The 21543-nt window shown below is 44.2% G+C and overlaps 1 protein-coding gene across 1 annotated transcript in view; it reads left to right on the forward strand.

Annotated features, from left to right (window-relative positions):
* Nucleotides 1-21543, forward strand: part of LOC138284756 (uromodulin-like) — a 95382-nt gene that overhangs the window by 52697 nt on the left and 21142 nt on the right. The window contains exons 5-6 of the mRNA XM_069223893.1: nt 251-471; nt 17996-18153. Coding sequence (XP_069079994.1) covers nt 251-471; nt 17996-18153 — 379 coding nt within the window. The remainder of the gene's footprint in view (nt 1-250; nt 472-17995; nt 18154-21543) is intronic.

Consider the following 21543-nt stretch of genomic DNA (forward strand, 5'->3'; position numbering starts at 1 on the left):
ACTAGACGTTAGTGCTACTGCACCTGCTGCTGTACTGCTAGCTATGAATGCTCCAAAAATACTCTCTCTAAAATACAGTCACTGCAGACTGCAGTACAACTTTGGTCGGATGAGAAACCCATGCTTCTGTGAGAAGGACACTCATGGAGCTCAAGAGGCTTTTCCAAGATAAAGCTTCTCCTTAGACACCTCTACTGACTGTACACCTTATTGGACTTAATCATTTGCCTGGTTTATCTTTTTCTTGCAGAGATTGCAAACGTTGCTCCAATATTTATCTGTGCAGAGACGTTGATAACCATCACAGTTCCAAAGTGCTTGCTTGAGAAGCTCCGGTACAACCCAGCGAGCATGCACGTCAGAGACGCCGCTCCTGAATGCTTGAACAGTTACACGGAAGTGCTGAACGGGAAGCGGATGTGGTCTGAACAGATCCTGCCACTCACTGGATTCTGTGGGAATGAAGTTGTGGTGAGAAACTATGCTATCAATAGTCACCAATCGCAAATGCCCTGTACTGACTGTCTTTCCAGGTCCCCTTGCGGGCATATGGATTGCTCTGCATTCACGACTAGTTGATGTGTTAGACTGTTGGATATTGTGCATTATACCCAATAAAGGAGACTGTGGGGGCATTTATTATCAGAAGAGACCCTGAAGAGACCCTGTAGTCAAGTGTAGATGTTTTTGGTGACACACCCCTAATTACGGCATAAAAAGGGTAGCAGAGTTGGACAAGGGTGTGGTTCCTCTACCAAAATATCCATGGTGAGCCTATGGTGAAATTTTACAGAACTCATCATATTTTTTAAGTAGAGGTTTAATTCTACTTTTACAACTTAGAATCTTAGTAAGAAAGAGTTCCATTTAAAATACAGCACTTCTATACAAGTGTTTTCTAACAACCATCTGTAATAATTTAATTGGTCTTAAAAGCAGTGCTAAACACACTGTCACAATCTCCAGTCAATGCCATTATGTTAATGTCCCTTTGACAAGTCACTGACCTGGTGTTGTGCCCAAGCATTAATATCTTATTGTCAGTATCCTCTTGTCCAGTGTCAGTGTCACTATCCAATGTCATTGTCCTTGCATCAACGTTAGGGTTGATGCTGCTGTGTTAATGTCCTGCCTGTGACTCATGTTCCCCTGTGATTAAGGTAAATAGACCACATCATTGTTAGTCCCCACATAACAATGTTCTATTGTCTGTGTTCAGGTAGCATTGTCCCAGTGTCAGTGTATTCTTCTCAGTGTTTTTGCATCAGCACCCACTATCAGTATCCACGTTTCACTAGCATAGTGATTGATGCATTTCCCATCAGTGTACCTATCCCAAATCCCTTATGTTGACTTTTGTTCTAGTGTTGCAAACTTAGTGCCAGTAATTATGTTTGCTAGTGTTCATGCGTAGTATCTCAGTGAAACCGCTGTGTCAGTTTCCCAGCATGAATGTCCGTACTCAACATTAGTGTTCAAGAGTTGTTCTAGAGTCACTATTTCAAAACAGTATTGGTACTCCTGTTTTGAGGTTCCCTTTGCCATTGTGATGGTGTAACTAGTGTTGGTGTCCTATGTCAATGTGACCTTGTAATAGACCTAGTTGTATTGCCCTATGTCAGTGTAGCCAAGCCAAAGTCCCCATGTCAATGTTGGTTCGTCTGTGGAAGTGTGCCAGTGACAGTATTTGTGCCCAATTGCTGGTGCCCCAATGTCAGTTTTCTTGTGTCAGTGTTGGTCACTGTTGGACCTGGCCCTTTTTGCATGTTCATCCCCAGACTTTTTGCCCCCTTCCTCATATTTCTTCTGACTTTTGCTGTTGGCTCTAGGTCTCTGAGCACCTTATCACTGCTGATCAGTGCTAAAGTGCAGGTGCTCGCCCTTCTAAAGTTGGTATGATTGGATTATACCTAATTGGCACCATTAATTTACCTGTAAGTCCCTTGCACAGTGGTATTTCTATACCCAGTGCCTGTAAATTAAATGCTACTAGTGGGCCTGCAGCGCTTTTTGCGCCACCTACAGAAGTAGCCTTTTAAACCTGTCTCAGGCCTGCTAGTGCAGGGCTTGCATGTGCATTTTACTGCCACAGGGACCTGGCATCTAAATTTACTTGCCAGGCCCAGAACTCCCCTTTTACTACATGTGAGTAACCCCTAAGGTAGGCCCTCGCTATTTCTATGGACAGGTTGCTATGTATGTAGAAGGCAGGACATGTGCCTGGTTGCATGGCCTGTCCTGGTAGTGACAAACAACCTATTTGGTTTCTCACTGCTGTGAGTGCTTCCTTCTCATAGGATTGCATTGGAAATGCCCTGCCTTATGATTAGGGGGTATTGTCTGATTTATGAGGGGTAGCATAGGCATGTTTGGTATGGTTGTAATGATAGTGAGAAATGCTGCTTACTGGTGTAGGTGCATTTTTTTATTATCATTATAGAAATGCCACTTCTAGAAAGTGAGCATTTCTCTGTGCTCATGACTCTGGTGTTTTGCAGCTTCACCACAATCCACGTCTGGCGAAAGTGACAGTTTGGCTTTGTGCATACTTTTCAGACAGCCTGTACTCAGGGAGGGTGAAGGTGTCACTGAGGTGCATCTGCATTTTGAAAAGTCTTCCTGGACTCAGAGACGGGGAGGTGGGGCAAACATGTATATGTAAAGGCTGTGCCCTGGCCTCACACAAAGGGCTTGTTTACCCCAACTGATGACTGGAGCCTGTGCTTGAGGAGAGAGGGGGCACTCCCTGAACCAGTTGTAACTGGTTGGAACCTCCCCTCCCCCTCTTTGTTAAACTTTTGCAAAACTGAGTATAAGTACAGGGGATTTCCCCCACAATGGGAGACACTAGAGACACTTTTAACATTCTTGTAACTGGACACAGAATGCTGCTGGAGGGACTCACCAGGAACCGCCTTGGACTGCTGCTGCTGTGCTGACCTGAGTCCTGTTGGGTCGCTAGGAGGAACTACCACTGACTGCAACCCTTTGTGATGGCCTGCTGCTGGGCCCTGCCACCAAATGCCCCCTCTTTGTGCCCCTGGGTTCTGTGGCCCCTAACTCCTGCAGCTGTCTGCTTGCAGCATGTGAGAAGTGCTGTTGCTTTCTTTTTCTGGGCATAGCACCTGGTGAGTGCTCCACTGTATTTGCCCAGAGGGCATTGAGAGTGACTTTGTTGGATTCATTAAGTGCCTTGAAAGCACTTTTTCTGTGTGCCTAGAGTGAGGAAATTATCTCCATGACCCGGGCACTCAGGGATTGTCAAGCGCATCTAAACTGTGCTGTGTTACGTGACCCCAGGGCACCGCTACATGCACGATGGAGCGAGTGCGCTCCTAACGGTGCCCCTGGAGTGAAGCACGTTGCAAGGAGTACCCCGGGGCACCAGCCAGCCTCTTCACTGGTCCTGCTCACCGCTGTGGCCTGAGTCTAGAGGAAGCGGGTCTCTCCTTGTGTGGGAGACCCACCATCGAGGGCCTTGTGAGGCCAGAGGAGCTGCGGTAGCTGCGACACACCCTGGAGGAGCACTCGAACCGCTACGGCTGCCGCTGGTTGCTTGGAGGAGACCATCACCATCGGCTGGGAAGGTGAGTCGGCTTTCCAGCCAGAGAGGGTTTGAGGGCCTGACTGCCGTATTAAGTAGGAGGCGTGTGGCCTCCCTGGATATGGGGTCTGTGCGAGCCTCCTCCAGCTTGGCCAGGAGGCTTCTGTTGCTCCAGGTGACCTCCGTGTGAGGATCGGGGTCATCTCCAATCGCTGTACAGGCTTGCTTGATGGCGCTTTCCCCACCCCAGGCATATTTTGCGGGACCGTGGGGGGGCTTTGATTGAGGGGAGCACCTTATTGAGGGACGGACGAAGGTCTCACCAGAGGCCCTGTTCTGCGAGAGCCATTTTTGGGCCCCGCAGCCATTGGAGCGCAAGGAGCTCCTGAATCGGGACAAGGACGTCCCTGGTATCATCTTGGGCATGGCAGCCCTAGCTATTAGGCAGGTCTAAGCCCCCTGGGAACCATGGTATCTTCTGAGGTGCACAATGGGGCAATATGCTGATCACCCATGCCCCTGATGCCTGTATACTGATATGCCTTCATGTCTGGCCCGGTATTCTCTGATGTTTCTTTTATTGGTAATGTACTTACTGTAGACCAGACACTTATGGCGATATATCTTTCATGACTTGCTATGTGTTTCCTAAGGTTACTATTATGGGCATTTATGCTAACATGTTTTCATAACTTGCCATGTGTTTTCTAATGTTCCTGGTATGGGTATTTATGAGGATCTTGTGACATGTGCATTACTGTAGTAAGGTTTTCCTGACTACTTCTTATGTTACAGAATAATGAGTAATCTGTGTGTTATATTTCACTACTGCTGATTCTGCAGGGTAACCATACTACGTAATGACATGCTGTGCTTAGTCTAGTGATGTTGTGTACAATACAGTTTATTTTTATATAACTTAGTGTTGCGTTTCCTTTGTGGTGGAGATAGTGCATCACGTGTGTTGTGTGTGTTGTGCAAATGCCTTACACATTGACTCTGGAGTAGGCCTGACTGCTTGTGGCAAGCTACCAAGTGGGTGATCAGGGTTTATCCTGGGTGTGTAACTCCCTCTCCCTAACTAGAGTGGGTGGGTTCTGCCTAGTTTAGGTGCATACCCTAGCCAACTAGAAACCTAATTTCTAACAGTCACCGTGTGCCAAAGTGATAGTCCCAATGTACCATCTGATGTTAACGCTTATCTGTAATCTTCTTATACACACTGGTTGTTTAGTGTTGGTGGGCACCACTAGCAAAATATTGTAAGGAACCAGGACACCTGACCAGTTGTCCTGTGGGTGCTGTGTTGCCAATAAAGACAACCAAAAAATTTGCCTGGTTGCCTGTCCTGTCCCATCATCCCGTATTAAGACTATGATTGTATTCATACTGTGACGTTGTAACAGACAGAGTGATGAAGTCTCCCATGACTGGCATACATCCTTGGTGCTGAACATCAGCATCTAACATTGGTTTCTGTAGTGTTGCCTGCCAGCCGAGCTCAGCTGGGGTGGGACACGCCGTGGGGTATATAAAAAATACAGTTTTGCTATGAGGGCGGGCATGTGTGGTACCACTGCTACCATTTCTCTACCCCTGAGTATCTGAATTAGTCACCTGTGTGCTGTTCTCCTAGTCCCTGGGTTTCATACAGCAAGTATTTAGCACACAGGGAAAGCTTGAGATTCGAGGCTCATAGCCACTCGCGATGGTTTGCAACAATGTGTGACCGCTGGGAACAGTAGGTTTGGGATGCAAAAAAGGCCTGGGCACTCTAAAAAAACAGTGGCCTAAATTTGAAGACTGCGTCTTTTCCTAAAACACTGCTTCAGTGTTTCAAGTATTATGAAAAGAAGGAGAAGAGTTGTTTAAAAGAGGCATGTTTTCTCAACTTAACTGAGATAAAAAATGCAAATACTTTAGGACTCTGTGCACGGATTAGTTCACACTGGGGAATCACTTCTGAATATAGGTGAGGCCACTTCTGCTCAGTCCTCCTTCCCCTGGCTGCTCAATCCACATACATTAATGGACCGACGCAGCGAGAGACTGGGAATGGCACCTCCACCCAATCAGTAAAAGGGACGTATAAGAGGTCCAACTGCCTCCAATAAGGCCGCTCAGGACCTCATCAAGCCACTGACGGCACTTGAACAGCACAGATACCGCCGAAATCTACCTCCACACTGCCCAAAAAAGTGGCCCACAGCTGCAACTCAGACACCAGCCCATCATCATTGCCCGAGTGCCCGCCTTACCAATCCGACTCTGTTGCTGGGCAAGGAAAGATCATTATTGCTACTGCCAGAAGTGGACTGCAGTGGCCCCTGCCTACAGATGTTATCTACCAGTTCACTGCCCAGGCTTTTTACATGTGGGTAGGTGCTGCATCTCTATGTGTTAACTGGAAATAAGGGGATCCAGTGGACTATGCTGTATGCAGGAAGAAAGAGTAGAATAGACTGCAGAGCCCAAACAGGATGCACTGCCCCTCTGCTGCATTCCTTCTGTTTTATCAAATACACAATTGCACCCTTGATGCTGCCCTCCACTCCCTTCTCACAATGACACCAGGGGCTCTCCCAGGACCTCACTGCAGATGGAGGAGGGTGCTCGCAGAGCCAAGAAGAAATAACAGTCATATAGCACACCGCCCTTCCATGGCTTCCACAAATCATAGCAGGGCGTGATATTCACTGTCTGCACTTGGCTTTCTCCTTTTAACCTGGTCAGATCAATTATCACCATCCAGGGTCGTTTTTTCCGATTTTGGTTCTGATTATGTTTCACAATATTGAAATGAAGATATAATTGCTTGTGACCGTGCAGTAATTTTACCAGACCAGACATTTATGAGTAAACCCATATGGGGAGTAGAAGCAGAAATGGGAAGCTTTATTCACCCCTGGATTAGGAAAAAACAGATTGAGGCTGGAGTGCTACTGCAGTTAAAAGGTCCTGTGAGTTGCAATGGTTCTCCTACTCCTGAAAAAACTGGTGTACCAACTCTAAATCTGGAAGTGTTCCCCTGATTGAGAATCAAGCAGTGGGGGTGCTAACTTTAGCAGGGGGGGACCGGAGGCCACACTTGCAGACATACAAACTCATCCATACCCATGCATTCACATTCATGCACAAACACACCCATTCATAACACTCACTTACTCAAATATATACGCACGCATTCATACACACACTCATGCATGCCCTAAACATTAAAAAAACAATTGCTTACTTTCACTGCAGCTCTCTGGGAGAGAAGCTTCAGATTTCCTAGGAGGGTTGGGACTGCTCTCTTTCCTCACTGGCTGAGTTAAGGTCAGCCAATGAGGGACGGCACCAGTTTGTCACTTGTCACACAGTGTGATGAGATCAGTGAGACTGCTGACCTCACCCAGGTGTGACTGTTGGACACTCAGTTCCTTGGCACTTTAGGGCTTAAAACTGAAGCCCCCAGGTCTGAGGCAATTAGTGACACTTCCCCTTGTCAAAAGGGGGAGGGCCTCAAGGCATTTTTGAGAGGCTGAGGAGGTCACAACCACAGAGCTGTGAAATCCTCAGCCGGACAAAGTTCAACACAGGCAGCCAGGAGCCTGAGCATTTAGTGCATGGCTAGCTCCTGGCTGCATGACCTGAACACGAAGATATCTGTCAGCGTGACCTTTGTTCAGCCTGACAGACGCGCTCCTTGTTGAGAAAAAAGTGGAGGTCGTGACCCCTCAGCACGTATGGGCAGGTCACTGCTGCAATCAAGCCGTGTGTGCAGTGTGCAGATGACTCACTTCATTCCCACACATCCCAGAATTTTGGGCTTTGTGCATAACTATATTAATGAAGACTGTCAACTCCTTCTAGACTAGGGTGAGCAATTTGCACACACTGAGAACATACATTAAAAAGAAAGTTTTGAACACCTTATTGTTTATTTGAGATGGTGATACACATAACGGGTGAAATAGTCTAACAGGATTGTTCCAGTCCACGGGTGTATATTTCTGTTCATCGTTCGTAAGTAACTGTGCAGACCAGTCCAGTCCAGCCGCAGATCTCTCTGCACCTGCCATAGGAAAGCTGTTTACGTGTGAGGCAAATTATGTGACTTGAAAAAAAAAAAACATTGGCAAATCCAATCAGTTTGGCATTTTTTTTGTCCATCATATGCAAAGTACGTTAAAAGTGAAAAAGCCATTATAGGTAGACATGTCATCATTAAAAGGTGGAGTGCAGGCTTGCAAAAAAAAAAAAGTACAAAAATGACCATTGCAAGAATAAAGTAAACAAACAATAACATAAAAGCAGAACTTTTCATACCAGCCAGACACTGCAGTAGACTACTTTAGGAGAGGTGCACAGGTGCAAAAAGGAAATTGCTGGCTTACACATTGTCCCCTGCTGTAGGCTGTGGTGGAAAGAAACAAAATGTCACTGGCACTTCAACAGACCAGTGGATGAAGAGGGCTGACTGTATGCCCCTCTATATGTATAAAAGTATGTAAGTTTTTGTAAAACATGGAGCTGGAGGGACAGCTAAAGAAGGATGCCAAAATATGGCGTTACAGCTTAAAGGCCTGATGTCATGGAGGCTTCTCGTGGCTCGGCATAAACACATAAAATAAAATAATACAACTTTGCTGCTAACCAACTTGTTATAACTTTGGTAGGTAATTAGATTAATTGATTAGGAATGTCAGATGAAATATGGACACAAGGTAAGTACCCGACATGCCTGCAGGCACTCTTGGAGGAGAAGGCAGCTCGAAAGATTATACTGAAAACCATCACCATCTGAATTCTGAAAGCTCAAGTAGATTTGAGCAGCATTAGGTATAAATTGAACGACATGAAAGAAGGATGCAGAGCACAGACAATGCACAAATGGAGGAAATGGAGGAGTAGCTTGGGCTTCTGCAGACGTGGGCGATGCACCTGAAATCCACAATTAGTCAACTGGAGGACAGGGCCAAAAGGGACAATGGAGGTCCTTTAGAATTAGAGTTATAGGTAGCCTTGAGAGTGAAAAGATTCATCCTTATTTAAGACCTTACTACCATGATATTCGAGGATCACATTAACCACTGAAGTTTTTTTTTTTATGTGTGTAGCTCTTTAATGAACATAGCGGCTGAAATGCGGCTGCAGGGCGAAGGTATTTTGCCTTGAGTGAAGGAGAGTGGATGCCATGGCAGAAAGCTTCCTTCTACTTTATTTTTCTGGTTTATATTACTGTTCTGTGTAGCAAAAAGAAATCCAGTCACAAGCCGACGTCTCGCGCCATAGAGCACCACATACAGAGTAGGCATATCGTATATCATAAACCAGTGTTAGGAGGAGTAGGTTCACACAGATGACTTACTGCCGGAGGGATTTCGAAATATGGAGGCCTGATTTCAGGCCTAATGGCATGAAACGTATGTAGGGAGGCTTTACATGGCTCAGCAAAATGGCATGGAAATACAAACATAAGCCAAGTGGAAATTTGTTATCTATTTAACTGCTAAGGCCTGATATTAAAACTCATAGACTAAACTTATTTTTAAGAGTAGAAAATATAGCAAATGGCACCAGCCTCCTCATACAAGCGCTATTTCCACCAAATCTTAGGAATTGTACCGTGCCTTTTTAGTAACTCTTGAATCATCACGCAGGGCACCCTTCTAGCAAGTTGTGCTCGTTTGCTCTTTTATACCAATGGATCCAATGTGGCCCATCAGACAGCATTAGGCCAAGGTAGGTAAGAAATAAGTATCTAGGATTAGGTTTTGGGGTGACCCTTCACTCAGCACTTCATCGCGACCCTCTTCCTATTTATTAAAAGTTAAACCAATAAATAACTTGGCAAACGTACCCATGTAAAAATTGGACACTTGAAGCATTGTCTGGAGGCGGGGCTATTAGGTCCACAGTTGTGCTCACCTGTTTGCAGTGTTCCTAATCACTGAACACTCCCACAAGCTGCTTCTCGTCAGTTGCCAATCAGAAACGTATTGGTGATTCTCTCTTTACGCAGGTGCAATGTGCAAAATGGTACAGTTCATCTTCTATATTTTCTCTCGAGCAAGAAATAAAAATACCGTTCTGACTGGAAATGTAAAATGAAGAAAGCACTTTTTAGAAAAGCACTTTTATTTTCTAAACTCAACAGCAATGCACAAGTGGGTAATTTGAAAAGAAAACATGATTTATTGCCAACTTTCTTTCTGAAATGTAGATGCCGCCGTTTTAAAAGCAAGGCCGGGCTGGGAACCCAAATCTTTCAAGCCACTGTTATCAGACTAGCCCCCATATGGTGCATAGCGAACAAGCACAGAGTGAGAGAGACTGACCAGGTTTTGAGAATATTTGGGAAAATTGGTGCATTCTACAACACATTTTTCGTTATATATTTAATTCCATTAGCCTTTAACGTATATTAAATGACCTTACAGGACACTCTAATATCCAATCATACCCACAGACATTCTTATAGCTAACTCAAAAAATAAGATGTCAAGCATGAAACGTGAATTTAAATATACGTGCAGTGATTCACTAATAAGCACAGTCATGAAACTGGGAACACAAAGACCATTTTGTGTGATGTTAGCATCTTTCACCCCAATAAGTGGCGCAGCAGGGTCAACTTTAGCACTGGTGCGCCCGGTTCAACAGTAATTTTCGGTCGACTTCCCGAGGACATCCTCCTCCACAGATTCCCTCACTATCACACTCCAACAGCGCCCTTCATCTCTTCATAGCCCTTCTCTCAGATGTTTTTCATTTGTTTTCTAGCACCTCACATACCAGGGAAGGGTTCAAAGCATTTTACATCACACACACATACAGAGACAATGAATCAAATGTATGTACATATGCATGCCTTTCACAAATGAAAGCAAGCAGGTTTTAAAAGGCAAGCCCACAAACCAATGAAAGTGACTGACGTGGCAAGAACGTGGTTTCAAGCCAAAAGAGAGATAAGAGAATGGATGGAGCACTTTGTGCTCGCCCATAAAAACAAAGACCAGAGCTACTGTTCTCTGCTGGGGATGACAGAATAAGTCTTTTTTTTTTTTTTTTTTTAAAGTTGAACAACCAGGTTGAAATTGCTACAAAACACAACCTACAGCTATGATCCGCTTGTTGAAATCCATACATCTCCAGAATGAAGTTACTGACCACATCAGCACTAAAGAAAACGTTGACATTTTCAGGCAACTAAGATCATGAGCAAGTTATCTCCCCCACTAATGACCTGCTTCTAAAGTAGTGCTCGAAAGTGGTTTTATGACACATAGGATAACATTTTCCGTGCCCAAAATGTTAACACCATATTGCATTTCGGGAGCTGTAGTCAGGTGGAACGTTGTGCCCTCGGTGACATGTCGCAATCTGACGGCACTGCTGTTGCTGAGTTCACATTCAAACTACTGACCCCTGAGAGATGTGAGAAGGCCATCCAAGTTTGTTCTTTTCTTCGCAGTCTGTCGCTTGTTATTTTGCGTGCCTCACAAGCCCCTCAGGACATCATTAGAAAGGCAGCTTTTCAGGCATCAAATCTAGTTTAAAATTATGGGTGGATGAGCAACTCACATGAGATGAAGCACTGCGCACCACGCCCCCCTCACCTACCACTGAAAAACACATATGATTTCACACAGATTTTAAACATTTAGAAAATGACATGCAGTTTTTAAAATTGAACATTTCTTGCATTTGAAAAAATTCCAGTTTTTGTAACTCTTAACAGGGCCAACATTTCTGCAATTGACATAAGTGAACAAACCCACGGGCTCCGATTAAAGTCCTAATTAACTGACTGTAATCGCCGAATACGTAGTTGCAGAATGAACAGTGAAAGGGCACCTGCATTAAAACTATATTCATGGAAGCAGCCCAGCCAGTAAACGCTTTCTTCAATCCAATATGCCAATGTGCACACACAGAATGTGCTCCCACGGGTATAAACTTAAAACAAGCATTTACTATGCAACGGGTCTCAAGTTTGCTCATGTTAGAGCTGATTGCGTTGTAAACTCTTAACCGGACTTTTCACCTACCGGGCAAAAGTGCATTTATGTACATAACCCGAAAAAGTGAAATCAAGTATGTAAAGCGCTCGACTTCTGCCAAGCGAGATCGCGCTCGTAAATTAGAGAAAAAAAAGTCCACGAGCCCGATGGAAAACAGCGAGCCTCGCATGTTTTCTGTACTTGGTCGCTGCGCTCGAGGAGGGCCAGCCACCGGAAAAGGCATGACGTATGCTTGCCTTAAACTAATGAAAGCAAACAGATTTTATTAGGGAAGCCCACGAACCAATAAAAAACACTGACGTGAAGTTGACAGGGCTCCGAGCCCTTTTCTAAATACAAAAGAGTCTCGCTGCATACGCATGTGCGAGCGCATGCACCGCAGGCTCGACCCTAAAAATGGACACGGGGCAAGTTCTTGGAGTAGAGGGAGTCAAGTCACTTTCATCAAATCGGAGGCGTACGAGGAAAGCCGGGGAACTGAGTAAAAATGCACAATTTGCCTTTTTTCAACAAGATTTAATACACAATTCCTGGATTTCGGCTTATTTTTTAAGGATCTGTGCTGCCTCCTATATTTGTGCTGCAGAGTTCGATCATTAACAGGCAGCTGCATAGTTTAGGTCTCCTGCACAACTTTGTTTACTCACCAGTACTGCCCCAGATGAGATTTATAGCTCTGCCCCTTTCTACCCTACAAACCCTGGTAAACCAAAGTCATGCTTTCTCAATCAGCGCAGCCAGCCCTCTCGACAGAGGTCTGTTTTAGCATTTATAACGAAAAGATTCACCCAGCTCAGGCCTGCTCCTAGAGCCAGGTCGTGCAGGGGGGAAACCTGCCGAGCCTCCCGTTATTAGATTACTTACTCCATGCTCACTGAAACATTTTTGGCCAACGATGATTTGGAAAAGCAGTGTCTCGTTAAGCAGACCCAGCTTCCTGTCAAGACTATGGCGCAGAGAATGCTCGTGAACAAAGCACTCCTGCTTGGAAAATATAAATGAACAAAAAGTTAAAATATTATGCAAACCGCTCGACTTCTGCCAAGCGAGATCGCGCTGTGAAAACAGAGAAAAAGTAGTCCATGAACCGGACAGAAAACAGCGAGCCTTGCATGTTTTATGTACTTGGTCGATGCGTTCGAGGAGGGCTAACCACCGGAAAAGGCATGACCTATGCATGCCTTCCACTAATGAAATCAAGAAGATTCTAACAGGCAAGCCCACGAACCAATGAAAGACACTGACGTGAGGTGGGCGGGGCTCCGAGCCCTTTTTGAATTCCGAAAACGTCTCGCTAGCGAAACGCATGCACAAGCACATGAGACGCAGGCTCGACCCTAAAAAGGAGCTCTGTGACAACAGCAGTTACCCACTGAGCTATCATATAAAATACGGTTCTGTCATGTGCATGGTACACATTCTTTACTGCAGTCATGTCAACCCTCTGCCATACTTTAGATGAGTCAGAAACTGCCTCTAGACAAAACTCTATCCCTCTCCACCAGCAATAATAATCAGCAGCGTTATCATGACATTTTTATTGTTGCCTGATATAAAAGGATATCTGCAGAGGGTGCTTTCAACCCCATAACAATTTGCAAAACAGGTGCCCCCCCAGGTCAGCCATAAACCTGCGCCATGTAGCAAAACAGGCCCAGGAATAAAACCGGCGCCCACCCTTCCAGCCTCCTGTCGAAATAACCGATGCTTGGTATGACTACTCTGTTTAGCGGTTAGAATTGAAACCCATTCCAAAGTGGTGATGACCATCTTGTGTGCTGTCAGCGGCAAAAATGCTTAAGTAAAATTAGAGCCTGAGATGGAAACAGGTCCACATAATGAACACTTTAAAAACAGAGAATGTTGTGTGCCTTTGTGAAATGCATATTTTCCAATATGGTAGATAAAACCACACGGCACTTGGTTTACTTGTGGTGGGAAATGACTGACTGCACATGACCTACTTTGAAAAGTGGAGATGACCAGTAAAACATGAATTTCACTAAAACATTAGTAGTTGGGCATGCTTGAACTCTGCATTTGGATATTTAGTAAATGTTCTGCCTGGTGAAAGTTGCATTTTAGGGGCCAAGGAATGGTGACTTGTATTGGATTCATTATTACAGGTCTTTGTTTGGGTATGTAGCGGGACATAATCCCATGTAACAATAAGACTATTTTGCTCTCCTGGGAAATGTGGTTGAGCAGTCAAGCACTAACTAAAAGAGTTTTGATTTTTTAGGTCGAGACTAGACAGTGCTTGAGCTGTTACTTAGCGACCAGTTGGTGATAGAGTTGTAGGCATGCATACCCCTCCATTTTCAACTGATTGTTTCCATTGTTGCTCTTTTGTTTCTACGTCCCATTTGACGATGGTATTCATTTGTCATGCCTTTTCCTGTTTTCACTCCTCCCCGAGGGAATCCACCAAGTACTTGATAAATATGCTGTTCATTGTTACAGCATGTGTTTTGGACCTACTTGTCTTCTAAGCCTGGGGCTCTCAGATCAGGCGGCATGCGAGGCAAGCGGGTGCCATGCACAGCTCTGCTTCTGGGCAGCCAGCCCAGCTGCCAACATAGCGAAACGTGCACATTCAGTCTTTCTCTAGGACGTTTTTTTTTATCAGGCTGGTAGGTATCTTTTCTCCAAGAGCCTACATGCGGGGGGTGTGGGGGGAGAAGAGCACTGTAATGAAACAACTCCATGGCTTCTGAAGGGGGAGGACGGAGCCAGAACAGAAGCACCCTGTTGGGAATTTGCCTCATGCTTTTAGTTTCCCAAATGTTGTTGCTTCAGATGTCTGTTATGTTTCCCTGGGATATTTTCTTTATATCTGTAGCAACAACATTTGAGTAACAAAAAGCGCAAGTGAAGTAGTTTCATTGCAGAGCTCTATGCTCCCCTTCCCCGCATGTAGGCTCCTGGAGAAAAGAAACCTTCCAGTCTGATAAAAAAAAGACCAGCCTCGTTTCATCACCATTTTGTACTGGTTAGGAGGAGGGGAGGCTGGAAGTCGTCACGCTGCAGACGTGGTGCCTTTCCACAGAAGCTTTTAATATCACGAGAAGTGACTAGCAAGCCGCAGTGCTGCATTTAACTTCTAAGTTTTAGAGACAGTGACAATGTCTGCAGAGGGATCCACTTATCTGGTGAGTCGGGGACGCCTGTGTGTAGAGAACGCCTGCCTCCTCCCACTGGCCTTGTGATCAGAGATGGGTTGCCTGGCTCCGACAGAGAAAATTTCAGGCTGCTAGGGTATACATGGTGCATTTCCGTGGTGCACATTGTCCATACAAAGGTGCACAAATAAAGTGTTTGAAAGTTCACTGGAACTAGGTCTACACCAGATGCCTTGATGTTTAGATGGCCTCTTGCACCTTCACTTTGACTGAGATTATCTTTCCATCTAGCTTTACGTCAGTACTCTGTCACCTACAAGTTTTAAAGCCCTTTACTTGCTTATTGTTCAACTTCCTCCTCTGACCTCTGGCAATTTAATATCACAGCCTGTTTAACGTTTTTATTCCTTCCATGTAACTCGTTTTCATTTCGTTCACCAGGCCCCTTAAAGAACTGCGATTTCCCTTATATGAGCTCGTTCAGACCCGTCACTCGCTCGTTGTCGGGTTCCCTCTGACTTTACCAGTTACTCAAATTCTTCCTGGTGGTTCCCATTTTCTAACTTTTATTTTTTTCCATTCCTTCCAGTTTTAAACTGCTGCATCAATTCACACCAGTTAAACGCTCAGCATTGAGTGTTGACTAGACTGTCTTTTGAAAATAAAATAAAAAGTACAGTGAGTCTCAAGGCAATCGCGGCAATGTGCAACAACATGCAGATTGAGAAAGAGAACAAAGTACCTGGAGAGCATAAAACATTCAGTAATCGGGTACAAACAGACTCAGTAATCTATTTTTAGACCTGTACAAATTAACTTTGAATCAGAATGGCTTTGGTTCCCAGAATTAAGTTAGCTAATGCAGTAGTTAGTGAACCTGTGATACTTTTCATTGGAGAGTACCTGCACTTCTCAGAAACAAGCAGGTACTCTGATACAGAGTACCTGCACTTCTTTTTCCCATTTCGAGCACGGGTAACGAGCTAACATTTCCACAGGAGGCATTTCTCTCAAATCTCTAAAACAAGCTTATCCATAATGGAGCACAGATGGATAATAACTCTACTAACCATCCAGCATTTATTCAATGTGGGGAGTCACCTTAGTGGCGCACACATAACTAGCCTATTCATGGGAAAACGAGGAGCTGCACATTGGTCTGCTCTGGAAAGCCAATGGATGCAAAACATCAGAGGTGACATCACTTAAAACAAATATGCACTGAAGACCCCACAGGGTGGCAGAGTTTCGCATCACATACTTAACAAGGTTTTATCAAATAGTGAATTACAAGTATAGAGACAGAAGCCCACTGTAGCGCCCAATGTCAAATATGACTCTTCATTAGGTCGTTAAATAATTTACGAGATTCACAGATGAAAAAATAGCAGCTGAGTTAATCGCAATCTGTTAAATTTAAAGACCACATTACCAAGCAAGTTCATTGGTTAAGGTCAAGGTCCATAGCAAGTCCAACATTGAAGTTGTAAACTGGACAGTGCCACAGACATTCCCATCTCATCTTAGTTCAAACTCCCCCTTCCCCCCCAGAATCCGCCTCCAGTTTGGTGTCTAAGTACCTGAAATGAATGATGAAAATTCAATGTTGGCACTTTATTGTGGTACATCTTTACTACTCTTACTTTATTATATTCCTAACACATGTATTCCCTTGATTATGTAATCATGTATCTATATATTTACTACCCTAGTCCTACTGTGAAACAAACATTTTACTCTCTCGAAAACATTACTCTGTTTCACCATCACCATATACCTCTATCTATCTATCCTCTATCTCCACTCTCTGACTCACCCCAGCACAAGTCTACTACTATGATCTCCAAATAACCATTCACAGAGTCATACCTCCTCCACCACTCCTGGCTAACCCAAACCTCAGTTTACGACTATGAACTCCCAAACAACCCTATTAAATTCTCTTTCATGTATCTCTTTCTTGACTGATCCCAAACCCTATTTAAATACTATGATCTCCCTAATACCTTTCTACAGACTCTAACATCCTCCACCTCTGCTTTACTCACCCCAACCCTCATCTTGATGCCATAATCTCCCATTTAACACTTCTGGATACTTCCCTATTCTATCCCTCCATTATTCTATTCAAATCAACTCTAACAAACTCACATGTCCTCTGCTTCAGTTAATTCATACCTCCCTATACTAATACCGTACTCATATTTTCCTATACTTATCCAACACTAATCCTTTTGGGTTCCGGAGTTGCATGCTACTCGGTGAAAAGCGCTTCGATGCCTCATCAGGGGTAGTAAGCACTATATAAATACAATTACAATCTTAAAGCGTAGCTGCTGTTTTGGACTTTCATTACTCTTAGCCCCGGGGTGTTCAGAGAAGGCAGTATGCGGACCGATCAAAACACATAGGTAAAAGACATTGTCATTTATCGCGCCAATAGCTCAAAGTATTACAAATGCGAGACCTATTGCATTGCAAATGCTTGTTTAATATATGACTTCTGACTGCTTTAGCGGATTATTGAAAGTGCCAGTGTCATCAATGTGACAGCAGTGATGGTTACACAATGCAATAGTTCCTACAGTTATTTTGTATTTCACAGGCAATGGAATAACGGTGCCAAACGTTTTCCTACGTGTGCATATTACTGGCATAATTTACAATGCAAGGAAGTTATTTTGGCTTTGCCAATAATTGTTTATGTTTCTTGTGACAAGTATAAAGTTTCCTCACTTGATTAAAGCTGTCATGCATGGCAATGAAGCAGAAACGTCCAAGTTGGTCATTAATGTCATGGTTGTCAATGAACCAAAACATTTATATTTTCAGTTGCAATCCCTATCTCTATTTTTTAACATGATAGTTTGGATAAGGCTGACACAAACAAAGATATGTTTGCCAAATGTAAAATATAGGCTGGCTACTTATTTAGTAAACTCGTTGCGAAACTAATCTCTACATGTTAACACATGATATTTTATTGAAGAATGGGGCAGATATGTGACAGCCACCCTTTGAAATGTTCATTTAGGAGAAGGAAGCTGAGTGCATAGAATGCTTGTGTTTTGTTCAGACCTCAGTACTAAATGGAATGGACAAAGAAAATTGATTGCATAGGACAGTTCACTTTTATTAGTCAAAGGCTTGTTTAATGCCCGTGAACAAAAACGAATAAACTAGTGAAGAGGCAGAGTGAGCAAATCAGTGTGTAGACCAGCCCATTGATTGAGGTTTGTATGCTCTTTCAAACGTATGTCTTGTTGAGAACATAATGCACCCCATTTACATGAGTTAATGTTGACCCACATCTGTTTCAGATAAATAGCACCTATACGACGTACAGCAATTTCCTTGAAATTCCAGCTGCAAATAAAAGTGGAATTACATATGTGCCTAATATGAAATATAGCTTCTCCTGCTCATACCCACGGAACATCCTGGCCTCCCTGGACACAGTGCTAAATGTCCTATCAAGGTAATTCCAAAATTAAAATAGGGGGGGGTGTGGAATAGGAGTGTAAGAAATTATTTCAAATGTAGTGAAATATGCCAATTTTAGGCTTTTGGTGCATAAGGTGGTTTCCAATTATACTGCATGACTTATAAGAGACAACAATTTTGCATTAAAAAGTTAGACATTAGACGTGGTTTGGAGCATCAAGATGCCAAAGTGCTTATGTTTCCGGACTTCACCAACGAAGTGAAACTGCAGTGATGCTCCTACACAGCAGTTAATCAGATGCTCCGGGCGCTCAACCTTCCCTATAGGTTACTATTCATGGCATCGAGTGGTCTTCGCCAACAAACTCACTTTGACATTGTAGAGGCGGCTTGGACACAGTTTACTGAGGAACGACAACTTCATTTATCAAGTGCCTCCCAGTCCTCTTGTCCGAGGTTTTCTTTCGTCATGGTGATGCTGTGTGGCACCCCAATCCAAACCACAATTCCAATGGTAACCCAGGTGTTTTGTCTTGCCGGGAGGGCCTCACTCCAACACACCCACTGAGATGTAAACTCACACTCTATACCCCCTTGTGGCATGGCACATGGCTATGAGAAGTGGCCGTGCTAGAGGGTTTTAGGAGATGGGACCTCATTGGTATAAAACAAATAGGCAACATATGGTCCAGGACTCACATACACTACTTTCAGGAGCATCAAGAAATCTATACATGCACTTCTTCACATTTACACAAATATCTTCAATTGAGACACACACTTCATGCCTACATACCCGAAGCAACTCCTTCCTAGAGTCAACCCATTAGAGGCCAAACTCCTTGTGAGCGCACTGGACAAAGGAGATATATCACATATTTACTGCAGTCTCATAATGCCCCTGATACACTGGACCATCCAAGGATGCACTGGGAGGGCTGGCTGGGTACCCTGGATGAAGATGATTGGCAGGATGCTATGATGACCCTTCAAGTGATAACCGTCTCCTTCAGGTTGCATCTGATCCAGACCTATTACTTATACTGCACCTATCTCATCTTGTCCAGACTGTACCGAGTGGGCTTTCTCCCTGACCTCACTTGCCCCGCTGCTCCAATGCCTCTGCTGATTTCTACTATATAATGTGGTCTTATCCCGTGCTTCAAAGATATTGGACGAGCATAATAAGAGAACTTATGGATGTGCTTTTCTGGGAGGTGCAACTCCCCCCTTTGATGTGCTGCTGGTGGTCCTGGAAGGTTTGGGTGGTTCTCAAACAGACAAGGCGTTCCTGGGCACGGCCACCATGCCGGCAAAATGGGACATAGCAGTCCAATGGAAAAATCCCTCTCCTTGAACCATACCACAGTGGTGGAGAGGAGTGGACTGGTGTGCACAGCAGGAGAGACCTGTATATGAAGCTGGAGGATGTCCTTCAAAACACAAACGTGCCTTGGGAAAAGGGTTGGGTCAACTGGGAAGATCCCTTTGACTGCAGTGGGTTTCATGCCTTGTCACCACAGTCTACTTTTGATTATCTGCCATCTGATGTTTGGTACTGCACGTTCTTTCTGTAATCTATCTGAGATGTACCCTTTTGTGCTACCTGAGTGGTTTATGCTCTTGTTGTTAAACTCAATAAAATTGGTTAGCAAAAAAAAGACAGACATTACAATTAAAGGTAACTGGTTAGAGCAAAATTGGCTCTCAGCGAACTAATCTCGGGAAGTTATGGAGAATCACATAATAAAAAATTTAGAGACATTTTGAATATTTCATAGAGAGTAAAATTGAGGAACTTCGCACATTTCGCCTGAGAAATGTATGGTTTGTCCAGGCATAACGTTAACCAATTTTAATAATACTGACTGTACATTAAAATTATATTCAAGTTAACTTGCACCAGTCACTATGATATTGGTGCACAATAGAAACTCCTCTAGGTTTTGGATTACTCCGATTTCTGCCATTCCAGTTCAAACGGGCCTGACCTCTATAAAGTGAGACTTTTGTTAGCGGCATTTGAAGATGCAAAAATGCACCTAACTTGCGACTTGACGGGTTAAAAATTCCCCGAGACCCTACTTTCTGAAATCTGATGGAGATTCTTAGATTCACCCTTGAAGTCCGATGCTGGCTGGTTCATGAGAAAGGGTAAATTGATGGAATGTAAAGTGACGGTGCAGACAGCCTACTTTGGGACACATGAGAATGCACTGGCCTTTCGGGCAAACTTGCACTTATTATGCACCCAGCACATGGCTTTCTGATCCGAAATTAGCCAGAAACTGCACTTACCAAGGGTCCTTACTAGCTGGGATCCTCATTGTCAATAATATTTCATTCCTCTACAGATTATCTTTTGCATCTGCCAGTGTTGACATGAATGCAAGTGTGTTGGACCTGGCCCTTTTACAGGGTCATTCCCCAGACTTTTTGATTTTGCCTCCTTATTTTTCTGACCTTTTTTGGCTGACCTTTTGACTCTGAGCACTTTTTCACTGCTAACCAGTGCTAAAGTGCATGTGCTCTCTCTAACAAATTTGGTATGATTGGATTATACCTAATTGGCATATTTAATTTACCTATAAGTCCCTTGTAAAGTGGTATCCCTATACCCAGGGCCTGTAAATTAAATACTACTAGTGGGCCTGCAGCGCTGCTTGCGCCACCCACTGAAGTACCCTGTCAAACCTATCTAAGGCCTGCTAGCGCAGAGCCTGTGTGCGCAGTTTTCTGACACAGGGACCTGGCATCTAAATTTACTTGCCAGGCCCAGAACTCCCCTTTTACTACATGTAAGTTACCCCTAAGGTACGCCCTAGCTAGCCCTTTGGGCAGGGTGCCATGTATGTAGAAGGCAGGACATGTGCCATGTTGCGTGGCCTGTCCTGGTAGTGACAAACAGACTAACTTGGTGTCTCACTGCTCTGAGTGCTGCCCTCTCATAGGATTTCATTGGAAATGACCTGCCTTAGGTGTAAGGAGTATTGTCTGATTTATGAGGGGTAGCGTAAGCATGTTTGGTATGGTTGTGACAGTGGTAAGAAATGCTGCTTACTGGTGTAGGTGTATTTTTTATTACTATCACAGAAATTCCACTTCTAGAAAGTGCGCATTTATCTGTGCTTATGACTTTGGTGTTTTTCAGCTTGCCTCCAATCCACGTCTGGGCAGACTGACAGTTGGGGCTTTGTTCATACTTCTCAAACAGCCTGAACACAGGGAGGGTGGAGGTGACACAGAGGTGCATCTACATATTGTATAGCCTTCCGGGGCTGAGAGAAGGGAGAGGAGGGGCACACCTGCATTTGTAAAGACTGTGCCCTGGCCTCACACAATAGGGTTGTTAACCCCCCACTGATGTTTGGAGCCTGTGCTGAAAGGAGAGAGGGGGCACTCCCAGAACCAGTTGTAACTGGCT

Source organism: Pleurodeles waltl, chromosome 3_1, assembly GCF_031143425.1.
Source record: "Pleurodeles waltl isolate 20211129_DDA chromosome 3_1, aPleWal1.hap1.20221129, whole genome shotgun sequence".
In the NCBI taxonomy this organism is placed as follows: Eukaryota; Metazoa; Chordata; class Amphibia; order Caudata; family Salamandridae; genus Pleurodeles; species Pleurodeles waltl.